At 35.2% G+C, this 14,622-nt stretch overlaps 1 protein-coding gene across 1 annotated transcript in view; it reads right to left on the reverse strand.

Moving 5' to 3' along the window:
• EFCAB13 (EF-hand calcium binding domain 13) overlaps positions 1–14,622 on the reverse strand; it is an 81,156-nt gene that overhangs the window by 13,600 nt on the left and 52,934 nt on the right. Inside the window, exons 18-22 of the mRNA XM_006159102.3 lie at positions 12,524–12,595; positions 8,073–8,216; positions 7,496–7,567; positions 1,841–1,990; positions 245–295 (exon numbers count right to left, since the gene is read on the reverse strand). Of these exons, the coding sequence (XP_006159164.1) occupies positions 245–295; positions 1,841–1,990; positions 7,496–7,567; positions 8,073–8,216; positions 12,524–12,595 (489 nt within the window). The remainder of the gene's footprint in view (positions 1–244; positions 296–1,840; positions 1,991–7,495; positions 7,568–8,072; positions 8,217–12,523; positions 12,596–14,622) is intronic.

A 14,622-nucleotide genomic window follows, 5' to 3' on the forward strand; every position in this document is an offset into this window, starting at 1 on the left:
ACAGAAAACAAGGACAATGGAATAAAATATGCTACCAAGATAGAGTATGCAGGATTTTGTCATTATCCTAATAACAATGGCAAATGTTTAAGATAACATGATCAGATTACTATTTTGGAAAACCTTCCATTTGTATTTGAAGTGGACAAAATAAAGATTGGAGACATATTGATATTTACCAATGATCTTAAAGTATCTTTTATTATATGGAAATTTTTTTCACATGCATGAAGTTCTTACTCACCATTTACCTTTGGTAATTTCAGATTTGAAGACAAAGCCTCTTTCCTAAAATCTGCAAATTTAAGAGATAATACAATAAAAAAGAAATGACATCTTGATCTTACTCATTTTGAAAGGAAACAAATAGATACATTAAATATTTATTTTTTCATAATATTTATCATTGATGTCCATTCCCTTCTCAAAAATCTTCCTCCCAGAATATCATTCTCTCCTCATTCTTCACTTACTTCTTAGAACTCTTTATGGTGATCCACCAGGTCCTTAAATGTAGCTGTTTCTAATGTCCTAGCTGCTTCAGTTCTCCCCAAGAGGGCAGGTTACCCCCTAGCCTATCTAGTCAATAATACATGTAATTAGTAGTCTGAATTGTCCTCCCTACATCTGCTTATCTACGTATCTACTATATAACCCTGGAGCTTTTCCTAAAGATGAGGTGCAGTTATACCCATTTGTCCCACACTTCCTAGAGAAGCAAATCAATACAGAGATCTATTTGAAGAACAAGTGATAGAAGTAAGACCTGTCCATTTGCACAGACAGACATATTGCAGTTAAAGAACAGTTTAGAATCATTTCCAACTAGCTCACATCTTGTCTTAAAACAAAAATAGTTTAGAATACAAGTAAATTATATTTATTTACTTCCTTTTAATTTATTCTAAGCAGGATGAACAATTAACCTGCTAAAAAGCACCTTTAAAATAGAAGGTTTGGGAAACTTTAAGATAACTTGAAAACAAGATTTCTGAACACTAAACCATTTGGGGCCAGATCATGATTTAGGGACTGGGGTCCTGTCCTACACATTGTAGGATGTTTAGCAGCATCCTTTCCATCTACTCACCAGACACCAGTAGTCCACTTCCATCAGCTAGGACAACCAAAACTATCTCTAAACATTGCCAAATATTCTCCGGGAGAAATTTTAATTGTACTTTTTAGCTGAAGCTAAATTTAAAGGCAGGAAATGGTTTTCTAAACATGGGTAAAATCCATCTGAGTCCATCCAAAGTGAGGGTATAGATGGATCAGATATTCTTCACAAGTAAAGCAAACAATTCAACACTTACAATAGGCTACAGAAACAAATATACTTTAATTATTCAACAATATCTTATACTTCTCAAAGGGTTTTTTCCGTCCCCCCAAAAAAGCTACAGAGTTCTTTATGCATCTTTTAAAAACATGAAAAGAAAGAGATTAACTTTGAAATGAAATCAGTCTAGCAAGAAACAACATTTCAAACCATACAATAACATATATAAATCTTAGAGACCAGTTTTACAATACAGGCCATGAGATTACCCAGGAATTTGATCTTGTAATAAGTAAATCTCTGTGGATATTAAAGAATAGTTCTAAATCTAGTCTAGAGTAAACCATGTTTCAAAAAGTCTATGATATTATTTAGGCACTAATTATTAAGACTTAATTTGTTTTGGTAAAATAGTTTGAACACTTTGAATAAAAATTTAGAAGAGTAATATCAAACATTTGGACTAGAAAGCTCACCTCCCTCAATTTAAAGAAAAACAACTAAATAAAATTCAAAAGAAAATTTTATTATAAACTTCTGGTTGCTCAATCAACTCACCCTCAATGATGGAGTCATCTACTATTTCTTGAAGAACGTCATCAGTAAAATATAATTTATTGGTGTTTTCAAGTACATCTGAATATTTGTCTTTATCTTGCTGACAACTTTCTTTCATGGTGTCCAATGTATTCATGGTCTTATTCAATGCTATAAACACAAAGACAATACATGCAACATGCAATTCAATACATACATCTAAATCATTTACCATGACTCTAAAACAGATGGCTTCTTTTAGATCTGCACTGTCCAGCATGGCAGTCACTAGCCACATGTAGCCATTTAAATAAGCAGTAAGCAGTCCAGTTTCTATTTTGATGAGGTTTCTTCACTCTGACAGTTTTCTATTTATTAACCCAATATTTATATATAACCCTTCATTTATTCTTAAAATTACAGCTATGTATCCGATAATGATGTTTCAATCAACAACATCCTACACATGATGGTGGTTTCATAAGATTATAACAAAGCCTAGTAAGGCCACAGGTGCAACCACATTACTTAAGTGTTAGAAGTAATGCATGTGTAAACAAATTTACTGCACTTCCAATCATATAAAAGTACATACAATTACATATAATACATAATACCTGAGGATAATAACTGATTAACTTACTGGCTTATATATTTACCACATCATACTTTTATTGTTATTTTAGAATATATTTCATATATATACACAAATACACACACACACATACATATATATATAAAATACATATAAAATTTACTATAAAATACTATATTGTGCTTTTTCAGCAGCAGCCTCATGTAGTTCATCTTTCAATTGAATAATTTTCTCTGTGTTTGATTAAATCTTGCATTGCTTTGTTCATCATGACTCTTGCAATGGGACAAGTGCAGGGGGGAAGACAATAATATTTATAATCCTGATTCTGTGTAGGCCTATGGTAATTGTGTGATTTTTAACAAAAAAGTTTAAAAAGTTAAAAAAAAAAAAGGCAAGTAGTGTGGTGATTAAGGCACTGGATCCCACATGAATGACTTTGTGGTTCGAGTCCCAGACCCGGCAGCCTGAAAAACAAGCCAGGGCATGTGTATGTGCCTGCCCAAAATCCCATGAGAAGAATGAAAGAAAAGGGATTACGACATGACCATCACCCTGGGGTGGGGGTGGGGGCGCTGATTTCTCACTTTCTCTCTCTCTCTCTCTCTCTCTCTCTCTCTTTCTCTCACTGTCTGGCAAGTGCATGCAGCCTATAGCAAACTATAAATAAATAAATAAATAAATAAATAAATAAATAAATAAATAAAATAAGTAAAAACAATGAAAGATTTTAAAATAGAAAAAGCTTATAGAGAAAGGATATAAAGAAAATATTGAGTCGTCAGAAAAGTCGTGACGCATTTTTGCATAGAAACACATAGGAAAGATACATCATGACTTTTCTGACGACCCAATATTTTAGTACAGCTATACAATTTGTACTTTAAGCTAAATGTTATGACAAGAGCCAAAAAGTATTTTTAAATGCTAAGGTTTTTGTAGCAAAAAAGTCATAGTAAGGGGCCAGGTGGTGGTACAGTGGTAATGCAGCCAGCCCCACATAGAAATGACCTTGGGCTCCAATCCTGAGACCTCCCTGAGTACACCAGGAGTGCATGTGCATACATGTATACACAATCATGATCTGGCCTGGCTGAGACTGAGGGTGGGTTGTGGTATGAAGACCCTGTTGAGGATGCCTGCGTCCATCTCTGTCTCTCTCTTCCCCTTTCTCTCTCTCTCTGTCTCTCATGGAAAAAATAAATATATTTTTTTAAAAGCTACAATAAGCAGGGGGACCAGCAGGTGGTGTGGTGGTTGGGGCACTGGACTCCCATGTGGCTGGCCATGGTTTGAGACCCAGACATGGCAGCTTGCTTTCTCATTTTCCCTCATTCTCTCTCCCTCTCCCTAAATTGAAAAATGATAATCTATAGATAAAATTAAATAAATAATTCTTAAAAAAAAAAAAACTATAGTAAGGAGCCAATAAGGTGCTGTGACACTTAAGGCGCTAGACTCACACATGGCCGACCACAGTTTGAATCCTGAACATGGCAGCTTGAAAAAATCATGCTGGGCACATGTGCACACATGCCCAAAATACTGGGAGGAAACTGGAGGAGAAAGGACTGTGGTGTGGCCATCTCCCTGGGGGGTGATATCTCACTACTCTCTCTATCTCCTCTGGCAAGTATAAGCACCCTATGGCAAAAACCAAAAGAAAAAATTTAAAAACTACACTAAGCTAAGATTAATTTATTGTTGACAAAAGAATTATTTTTATTGTAGCCTAGTGAAGTGTTTATAAAGTTTACAGTGGTGTGAGTAATGTCACAGGCCTTTACATTTACTCACCACTGACTCACTGACACCCAGAACAACTTTCAGTCCTGAAACCACGCCATTCATGGTAAGAGCCCTATCTGGTATACCATTTTTTATACTGTATTTTTACTGTACCTTTTCTATGTTTCTATTTTCTAGGTACACAAAATACTACTGTGTTAAAACTTCCTGCAATATTAAGTACAGCAACATGCTGTACAAATTTGCAGCTCCGAGGCAACTGGCTGTATCACGTGGTCTGAGTATGTAGTAGGTAATACCATCTAAGTTTGTTAAGTACACTGTGATATTCAAAGAACGATGAAATCCCTTAACAATTGTTCTAATTCTAGTCCAGTTTCTGCTGCTTAATAACCAACTATACATGAATAAAATAAAACTTAAAAATAAACATCAAACAGGGACCAGCAGATGGTGTAATGGTTACATCGATGAGCTCCCATGTAGTCAACTGTGGTTCGAATTCTGGACCTGGAGGCTTAAAACTCATGCTAGGTGCATGTGCATGCACGCCCAAAGTCCTGAGAGGAGAATGAAGGAGAAGGAATTGCAGCATGGCCATCCCCCTAGGGAGTGATTTCTCACTTTCTGTCTCTGTCTTTCCAGCAAGCACACGTGCCCTATAGTAAAAATGTCTCTCAAAAATAAATAAATAAATAAATAAATAAACAAACAAACAAACATCAAACAGAGGACAGTAATAAAATTTAAATTTCTTTGAAATTTGAATTTTTCTCTTAAACATCTTTTAGATCAAGAAGAAAATCAAAATACAACTGGAAATATTTTTAAAATAAAAATAATAGCCCAAAAAATAAAAAAATTATTAGATAAACCAAAGTTTTACTAAAATGGAAACTAGTAGCCCAAAATATGTTTATTACCTAGCAAGGAATAAAAGAATTTTTTTCATTTTTTTAGCTTTTTGTTAGTATATTAATAATTTAAATAAGTAAGAAACCCTATAAAACAGGCATAATGGAACAATATAAAGGAATTAATAAAGATAAAGCAGAAATTAATTTTAAATTATCAACACAAATACTAAAGGTAAATCTAAAATATATTTTTTAGTTTACCAGAGGGTGCATGTACTTACCAGAGAGAGACAGAAAGAGAGGAAGAGGAAGAGGAAGAAAGTAACCTCCAATGGGGCACGGTCATGCTGCAATCCATTTTCCTCCATTTCTCTATTCTACATGGATTTTTGAGCATGCACACACATGTGAACGGTGCATCCATCTATATTTATATATACACACACTGATTACATATATACTGTTTATATATATCATATATATACATATATATATGATATATATAATTTTATATACATATTCCAGAAAGTGATGTTACAAGAAACTTAAACTTTATACTTTTACCTTTCTGGTCATTTAGTTATTTTGCTACATTCAAAATTGGCATTAGTAGGGCCAGCAGGTGGCATTAAGGTGCTGGATCCTATATTGCTAACTCCATACTTTGAATTCGAGATCCAGAGGCTTGAAAAACACACTGGGCATATGTGTGTGGGTACCCAAAATCCCAAGAGGAGAATCCAAAATATGTTTATTACCTAGCAAGGAATAAAAGAATTTTTTTCATTTTTTTAGCTTTTTGTTAGTATATTAATAATTTAAATAAGTAAGAAACCCTATAAAACAGGCATAATGGAACAATATAAAGGACTTAATAAAGATAAAGCAGAAATTAATTTTAAATTATCAACACAAATACTAAAGGTAAATCTAAAATATATTTTTTAGTTTACCAGAGGGTGCATGTACTTACCAGAGAGAGACAGAAAGAGAGGAAGAGGAAGAGGAAGAAAGTAACCTCCAATGGGGCACGGTCATGCTGCAATCCATTTTCCTCCATTTCTCTATTCTACATGGATTTTTGAGCATGCACACACATGTGAACGGTGCATCCATCTATATTTATATATACACACACTGATTACATATATACTGTTTATATATATCATATATATACATATATATATGATATATATAATTTTATATACATATTCCAGAAAGTGATGTTACAAGAAACTTAAACTTTATACTTTTACCTTTCTGGTCATTTAGTTATTTTGCTACATTCAAAATTGGCATTAGTAGGGCCAGCAGGTGGCATTAAGGTGCTGGATCCTATATTGCTAACTCCATACTTTGAATTCGAGATCCAGAGGCTTGAAAAACACACTGGGCATATGTGTGTGGGTACCCAAAATCCCAAGAGGAGAATGATGAAGAAGGGATTGCAGCATGGCCATCCCCCTGGAGATGATTTCTCACTTCTACTCTCCTCCCTCTCTTTCTCCATCTGTCTCTTTCTCTCCCTTTTTCCACCTCTTTACGGTGAGTGCATACACCCTACAGCAAGACATTTTTTTTTTAATTGCCATTAGTATATAATAAAAGTATCTTATTTTAACTACTGGAATTATTACAACCTTGTAACTTTTTCCAAACTTTTTCATCACAAATGTACAATTCTTCAACTTAAAAATAAAATACAGTGAGAGCAGCAGGTGGCATAATGCTATGTCACTGGACTCCCACGTGACTGACCATGGTTCAAGTCCTGGACCCTGAAGAAGGGATTGCAGCATGGCCATCCCCCTGGAGATGATTTCTCACTTCTACTCTCCTCCCTCTCTTTCTCCATCTGTCTCTTTCTCTCCCTTTTTCCACCTCTTTACGGTGAGTGCATACACCCTACAGCAAGACATTTTTTTTTTAATTGCCATTAGTATATAATAAAAGTATCTTATTTTAACTACTGGAATTATTACAACCTTGTAACTTTTTCCAAACTTTTTCATCACAAATGTACAATTCTTCAACTTAAAAATAAAATACAGTGAGAGCAGCAGGTGGCATAATGCTATGTCACTGGACTCCCACGTGACTGACCATGGTTCAAGTCCTGGACCCCGTGGCTTAAAACTCATGCTGGATGTGTGTGTGTGTATGTGTATGTGTGTGTGTGTGCCCAAAATTCCAAGAGGAGACTGGAGGAGAAGGGATTGAAGCATGGTCATCCCCCCGGGGGGTGATTGCTCGCTTTCTGCCTCTCTGTCTCTGACTCTTGGCGAGCACACACTCCCTATAAAAACCTCTCTAAAAAAAATTAAAATATAGTAAGTTCCCCATAACTGGAAATGTTCAAGTACAGATTAAATAAACATTTAACACAGATACTATAAAGAAGATCTAAGCACTTAATGAGTATTTGACTACATTACTGCATTGTTGCCTTCTAACAATTTACTGTAAAGCTCTTACCAATAAAATTGGAAAATTTCTTGGTGTCCCTCAAAGTCTTCATACAATCTTTCACATTCACCATGTTGTCTTCTGGAAGTAAAAAAGAAAAGTGACAAATAAAAAGTAGTATTAAAAGGCTATTTGTGATTTATTTTAAAAAAGCACTCAACATTTATGTATCTATTGAACATTTTATTTATAAGATACTTCTGGATTTATTTCCACCCATCATGCTGTTTAATGACCCAGGTTCTGGATATACTAGTTCTGATTCCACCTGTAATGAAACTAAAGTACCAAGAAAGGTCCAGTAACTTCACTTGGCCAAGGTGCCAAAGCTAAGATTTCTATTGTACTCACAGATTTTTAATTATAAAGCTGTTCTTCACTCATTGAATCAAGATGTCTGTGAGGAGAGATTTTTGATCCCCACAAAATTTAAACCTACTTGTCAGAAAGTATTTTCATAACTGCAAAAGTGGAGAGACTCCTTTTCAAAGGCAGTATTTAAAGAGCCATCAACAAGTACCTACGGGCATTGTACATCTACAGAACAAATACAAAAAAACTTGAGAATAATGCTTAAAATACTTACCAGAAACAAAATCTGACTGAAGAATTTTCTCTGCCTCTTCTTTAGGTGCCTGAATTCCAATATGTTTTAGAAAATCCTCCAACTTCTCACCAGGTATCATGTCACCTTCAAGCAAATCAAGAGCTGAGACAACTCCTTGTAAATCTAGAAGCAGAAAAAAAAAGTTGTTTAATAACTAAACTAACCTATGACTGATTGATTGATTTATAAGTGTTTTGTCTGTTTCTGGTTTTTGGTTTTTTGTTTTTTGGGTTTTTTTTCCATTTGGGTTTTTCCACAGGACACATGTGCTCACCAGAGAGAAATTTTCAAGCCACTGGGTCTGACTCAAACCAGTCAGTCATGTGGGAATCCAGTGTCTTCACCACACCACCTGCTGGCCCCACTAACCTCTGATTTAAAAGACAACAGTAGTGGGGCCAGCAGGTGGCATGATGGTTAAGGTACTGGACTTTCTTATGGCTGACTATGGTTTGATTCTCAGACCTGACAGCTTGCTTTCTCACTCCCCTCCTCTTTCTCTGGTCAAATTAAAAAATAATAATAAATAAAACTGAATAAACAATTTTTTAAAAAATAAAATAAAAACAACAGTAGCCATCAGTGAAGAATTTTGTCATGGCAGTCCCTGGTATATTACCAAATTCTGAATTGAGGAAAGATAAGGAGAAATTCAGCCCTCAGAGAATTCAATGGCCAGTAGCAGCACATAAAGAAAGCTCATGGTCTATCGTGTTTTTCTGGTGCTAGTAAAAATTGGCATAACCGAGCCCAGTGGCTGTTGCACAGTAGTAATACAAGTGCTCAGGAATGCTGGAAGCTATATGGCTGACAACTTGTAAATCTAGAAGCAGAAAAATGCTTTTGATAACTAAACTAACCTCTGATTTATTTATTTATTTTTAGGTGTGTGTTTGTTTTTTGGTTTTTGGTTTTTTCCTATTTAGGTTTTTTCAGATCCACAGGTCAGATAAGCCTGAAAACACTCTGGGCATGTGTATGAGCACTCAGGAGCCAGAGGGCTAGGGAAGGGGGATTACAGCCTGACAAGACTTTTTGAGGGTGCTTCCTTCTCTTCTCTCTCATGCACATGCACATAAAAGTGCATACACATGCATGCTCTATCATTAAAAAAAAAATTGGCACAACCTAAATGATTTATATAGCTGAATTTTTCACTGCCTATTATTCAAAATAGTTATTTTGTCCAAGAACTTCAATGTTGCAAATAAGATGATATAGGTGAAATAAATTTCAGAATAATGAGAAATGTAAAATGACCTGGCACTATATGACCATGAACAAATTATTAACTACCTAACCCCTTTATAAAATTCAATAATCTTATACTTAAAAAGGAATAATATTAACCTCACGAAATTGATGCAGAGATTAAATATGATTATGTATGAAATGCACTTAAAACAATCTCAACATTTATTGGTATTGGTGTTATACTGCACTGGTTGGCCATGTCATCCCCCAAGCTCTGTGACTCCCTCCAGGTCAAGTACCTAACTGATATCTGCTCTATTCAGCTCAATGGCTTAATTTCTAATGTTTTTCTTCCCTCTTAACTTCATAAAAAGTTACCTGTCTTAAACAGGAATCCTTCTAAACCCTGCTCTCTGGTTTCAAAATTAATTATAGAGCCAGCCCTTAGACTAGTGGTTGAGAGAACCATATCCCACAGTCAACTATGGTTCAAATCCCAGCCTCAATGGCCTGAAAAACATGCCAGGTGCATGTGCATGCATGTGGAAGATCCCCACAGGACGGAGAAATGGAGAGAAGGAATTGTGGAATAACCACACCCCACTGAGAGGTGCTTTCTCCTCTCCCTCCACCCCCTGCCCTTTGGAGAGAGCACATGTGCACTCTGGCAATCAACAATAAATTCATTAATTAATTAAAAAAATAACTACTACTACTTACTAAGCACATAATATGTGCCCAATACTAGCAAGTAAGCTTTACATGTGTTACTGGATTTGACCTCTATAATCCTAGGAGAAATATCATTTTATTAGCTTTACATTTTAAAGTTGAAGAAACCAGAATGGCCTAGAGAATCACTGAGATGAGAAGTGGAAGGACCAAAACCCGTATCTGCCCACTCTACAGCCCACACTCTTCTACTTTCAGGCATTGTTTTCTACAGCATTGGTAATCTAATTAACGTACTATCGATAATCATATGTGTTTATTTTAATAAGAAATTATTAAACACTTTTCTTTAACCTAAAAGAGACCTCTAATAGAAGGAATTTCATATACCAGAACAGACTGGATACTGAAAATCTGAAAGTATTTTTCTACTTCTTTGTACACAGAAATGACTCTGAATTTCTCTTCCTAAACATTTCTGTTGTTTCTCTCTCGATCTCTCTCTCCTTTTTTTTTAATTTTCACAGGATATGTGCACTTACAAGAGAGAGATAGAGACAGAAAGAGGGAGAAAAAGCTCCCCTCTAATGAGGCATGGTCATATCACAATCCCTTCTTTACTTCTCTGCCCTATCAGGATTTGGGCATGGTTTTCAAGTCACTGAACCAAGATTCAATCACAGTTGTCTATGTGGGATCGAGCTTCCTTAACCACTAGGCCTTTGGGCTGGCCCTGTTTTTTCTTATCCAGATAATGGTCACAGACAAAATGGTCATTTTAATAGCTATTCAAGTTAAATGATTGTTGTTTTTTTATCTCTACCAGTTGAGTTTTATCTGCTGTACAATAAACCAACCACCTTATATCTTTTAGCTAGAAAAACACTAAAGTTGAATAAAAGTGTAACAAAATGAATTAGAGCTCAATTAAAATTTGCTTTTGGGGAAAGATCACCACAAATCTACTCAATTAATAAAAACACTTTTACAGACAGAGTTTATCTATTTCTAATACCTGTTATGCCATGAATTCATAGGGCATAGGTTCCAGAAGCTCCAGTTCCTTTCTATTGGTTATCACAAAGTGTGCTTCTCTTTTTTTTTTTTTTTTTTTTGAGAGGTTTTCTCTATAGGGCGCGTGTGCTCGCCAGACAGAAAGAGAGAGACATAGAGACAGAAACCGAGAAATCACCCCCCGGGGGGATGGTCACGCCGCAATCCCTTCTCCTCCATTCTCCTCTCAGGATCTTGGGCATGCACGTGTACGCGCCCAGCGTGAGTTTTAAGCCACCAGGTCCGGGACACGAACTGCAGTCAACTACGTGGGAGTCCAGCACATAGCCATTACGCTAACTGCTGGTTCCTACAAAGTGTGCTTCTCTAGGAAGAGCAGGCTGGTGCTTCTGTTGAACCAAGATACCTTTCTCTTTGGCTTCCTTCTTTTTTTGGTCATTTTCCTTCACATGTTTTAGGAAACTATCTCTACTCTTAGAATGCTTAATATGCTCAATACACATATTAATTCTCTTGGTAAGAATGTTGCCCTTAATTTGTATGCTTACAGCAATGCCAACAGCATGCTGGGGTAAAACTGTAGACTCTTGCAGTTTTGCCATGTTAACATTTGTGGGACATTCTTTTTTTTTAGAACTATTCTATTTAACTTTATTTGTTTATTTATTTATTTTTTAAATTTGACCAGAGGGACAGAGCGAGAAAGTGAGAGTGAGAAAAAGAGAGAGAAAGCGACAAAGCAAGCCGCCAAGCCCAGGACTCAGACTGCGGTTGACCACATGGGACATTCTTTTTTGAATGGTACCATCCCCTTGAAGTCTACAATATCGCCTTTCTTGTGGATTCATACATATGTTGCCAAAAGAACTACTCCATGTTTTCTAAAAGGGCTCGAGAACGTATATTGGGTACTTTTTGTTTTTCCCTCTGTGTTCATCATTTTGATGAATTACTAGAAGAAAGCAGTTCTGGCCAAAAGGAGGTAATTGCCAATTTTAAAGATATTCTCCAAACAAAAAAATACGCCAACTCTACAAGTACTTATTATCTTCATTGATTTTTACAATTATTGAAAATCAAGTTATTGTAAAATAGTGTTATCAAAATGCATGTGGTCACTCTTTTAAAAAAAACTACAGAAAGGAACATGAAAAATGTGTACTAGAAGAAGATATAGAAGAAATTCTATAATATAGAGTCAATACATGAGATAGAGTTCTAAATCTGAGGCTTAAAAAGATAGAGATTATTACTATCTGGAAAAATTTTAAAACCAGTTATTGACTTCCCATAAAGCCTAGGAAGTCAAAAAGGGATTAAAAGTAACTTTTAACACACTCCTTTTCTAGGAAAAAAAAAAAGCTGTTTTTTCCTCTCATTATAGAAGCTACCAATATTTAGCTAAAACAAAACTTTGCCTATCTAGAAACAAATCAATGCCAAAATGTTAACCAGAAATCAGCAGAACCAGAAATTTTGAAAAATAAAATGAAACAAAAGGAAGTCTATCAGTCAAAGTAAACTTAGGTCACAAATCATCCAGTTCTTACCTTCAAACCTAGAGGCATCATGCACGTTCTTTACAACTTTTGCAAATTCTTCAAACTGTACTTTGCCACCCTCTGTGAGAAAAACATTATTAATAGATCAGCCTCGCTAAGCAAAAGCCAGAACCACTAAAGCAATCTATAAATGTAAATTATTTTAGGTACTCATAAAAATCATATTTTCTGTTGATATTTTGAGTAATCAAATGATGAATTTTATGGAATTAGTAAGTCTTACGATTACAGATGTCAGGTTACGTTTTCAATTTCTATCAATCAATATGGGATACATTTCATATTCTTAAAATATAAAACCAAGACATATTTCTAGATAAAAATAAGAGACAGGCTTCAGTCATAGTTTATCCTTTTAACTGTTTAAAAATTAAAATTCTGTACTAAATAAGTTTAAAGACTTCATTCAGTGTCTGATGATTCTATAATTTCTGATATATTTACACCTGTTTCTTTTTTGGGAGGAGAGATTTTTGCTATGGGGTACATGCACTCGCCAGAGAGACAGAGACAGAGAGACAGAAAGTAAGAAATCACACTCTGGGGGGTGGGGGGAATGGCCACAGCGCCATCCTCTCTTTTTTGATCTCCTGGGATCTTGGGCACGCATATACAGGTGCCCGCAGTCAGTCATGTGAAAGTCCAGCCACGTAACCAGTACGCCATCTGCTGGCCCCTACACCCATTTCTTGCACAAGAATAAAAAGCACTAAATTACAAAGTCAAAGTGACAAACACAGGAGACAGAAGTCATTTTATTTTGCTAGTCAAGAACAAGGATTTAAATTTATTGTAGTTTTGTCATTTATGATCATAGACTAGAACAAAGTATAGCAAGCAAGGATTATCACCTGAAGATAAAAGTCAGTCTAGGGTTTAAATACATAGCTATAAATAATAATGTCTTGTCTTCTATCTTTCTCGGCTTTCAAAATTTACATTTGAGTTCTTAGAAACTATACTCTGTACTAAAAGTACATGTCTTTATTACAGCTTTTCTCTTTTTGTAGGGCTTTGTATCTCCGTAACTATGAAGGCCCTGCCCCTTATTCTGTCAGTTATCTCTGGTGGGAAAAAAAGGAACAGAATCAAAAGGAAGGCTTTGTATATTCCATTGCCCATACTTCTTTTATACACTGTCATTCTGGATGGCCTTCCCTCAGCCTAACTTCAATCAGCAAGCCTAGAGCATCAAATCTAGCACCACCAGCAAAACAGAGAATGTCTCAGTCTTTAAACAGCAAGGGACATCTATGATTCCCTCTATCTAATTCCTAGCCTATAGATTCAGTCTCTCATATTCACCTTGACTATTTTCCACATCATCCTGACACATTTTGGCTTAACTCCACTTTCTTCCTACAAGTTTTTCAGAAGAAACAAAGGAACTCAAAAGCTATATAACCAGATATTTAGGCAGTATTCTGACTTTGCCAAATTAAAAGTACCCTTTTTTATTTTTCGATTTTTTTAAAAAGAATCACAAAGTTATTTTATATTACATCTAGATACTAAGAAGATACAGGAAGGGAAATAGGTTAGCTTTCAATTTTTTAGTATATATAATAGTCTTTGCTTTATGATATTTTTGTGAGCTTTGTTTTTACTTGCTAACTAAATGGAAGCTGCCAGCAGGTGTGTTTTTCTACCAAATTAGTCTATTTCAAAAAAACAGCATAAATATCTCAAGTATTGTTAATATAAAGTTTGAATAGATCTCTTAACATATCCTAACTATACCTCTATGTTCATTGAGACATTCCATTTTCCAGCAACATATTACACAATTTGAAGGTACTCAATGCATATTTTATCATCTTAGAGTAATAGTAAACTAGATATTAATACTTTTTCTATAAGATAGCCAAAAAATCAGAACTTCCTTTATATTTCCTAAATGCAAGTGTTAGCATGTCAGCAATACTGGAACATTTTATTCCACCAAATATAAGACAGAAGACAAATAAGTGTTGACAGAAGACAAACTCATATCCTTGTGAACTTTTTTTTTAAGACTTATTTTTATTTAACTTCCTTCCTTCCTTCCTTTCTTTTTAATTTGACCAGAGAAGTACAGGGAGGGAGGG

Source organism: Tupaia chinensis, unplaced genomic scaffold, assembly GCF_000334495.1.
Source record: "Tupaia chinensis unplaced genomic scaffold, TupChi_1.0 Scaffold000624_1, whole genome shotgun sequence".
Taxonomy (NCBI): domain Eukaryota; kingdom Metazoa; phylum Chordata; class Mammalia; order Scandentia; family Tupaiidae; genus Tupaia; species Tupaia belangeri.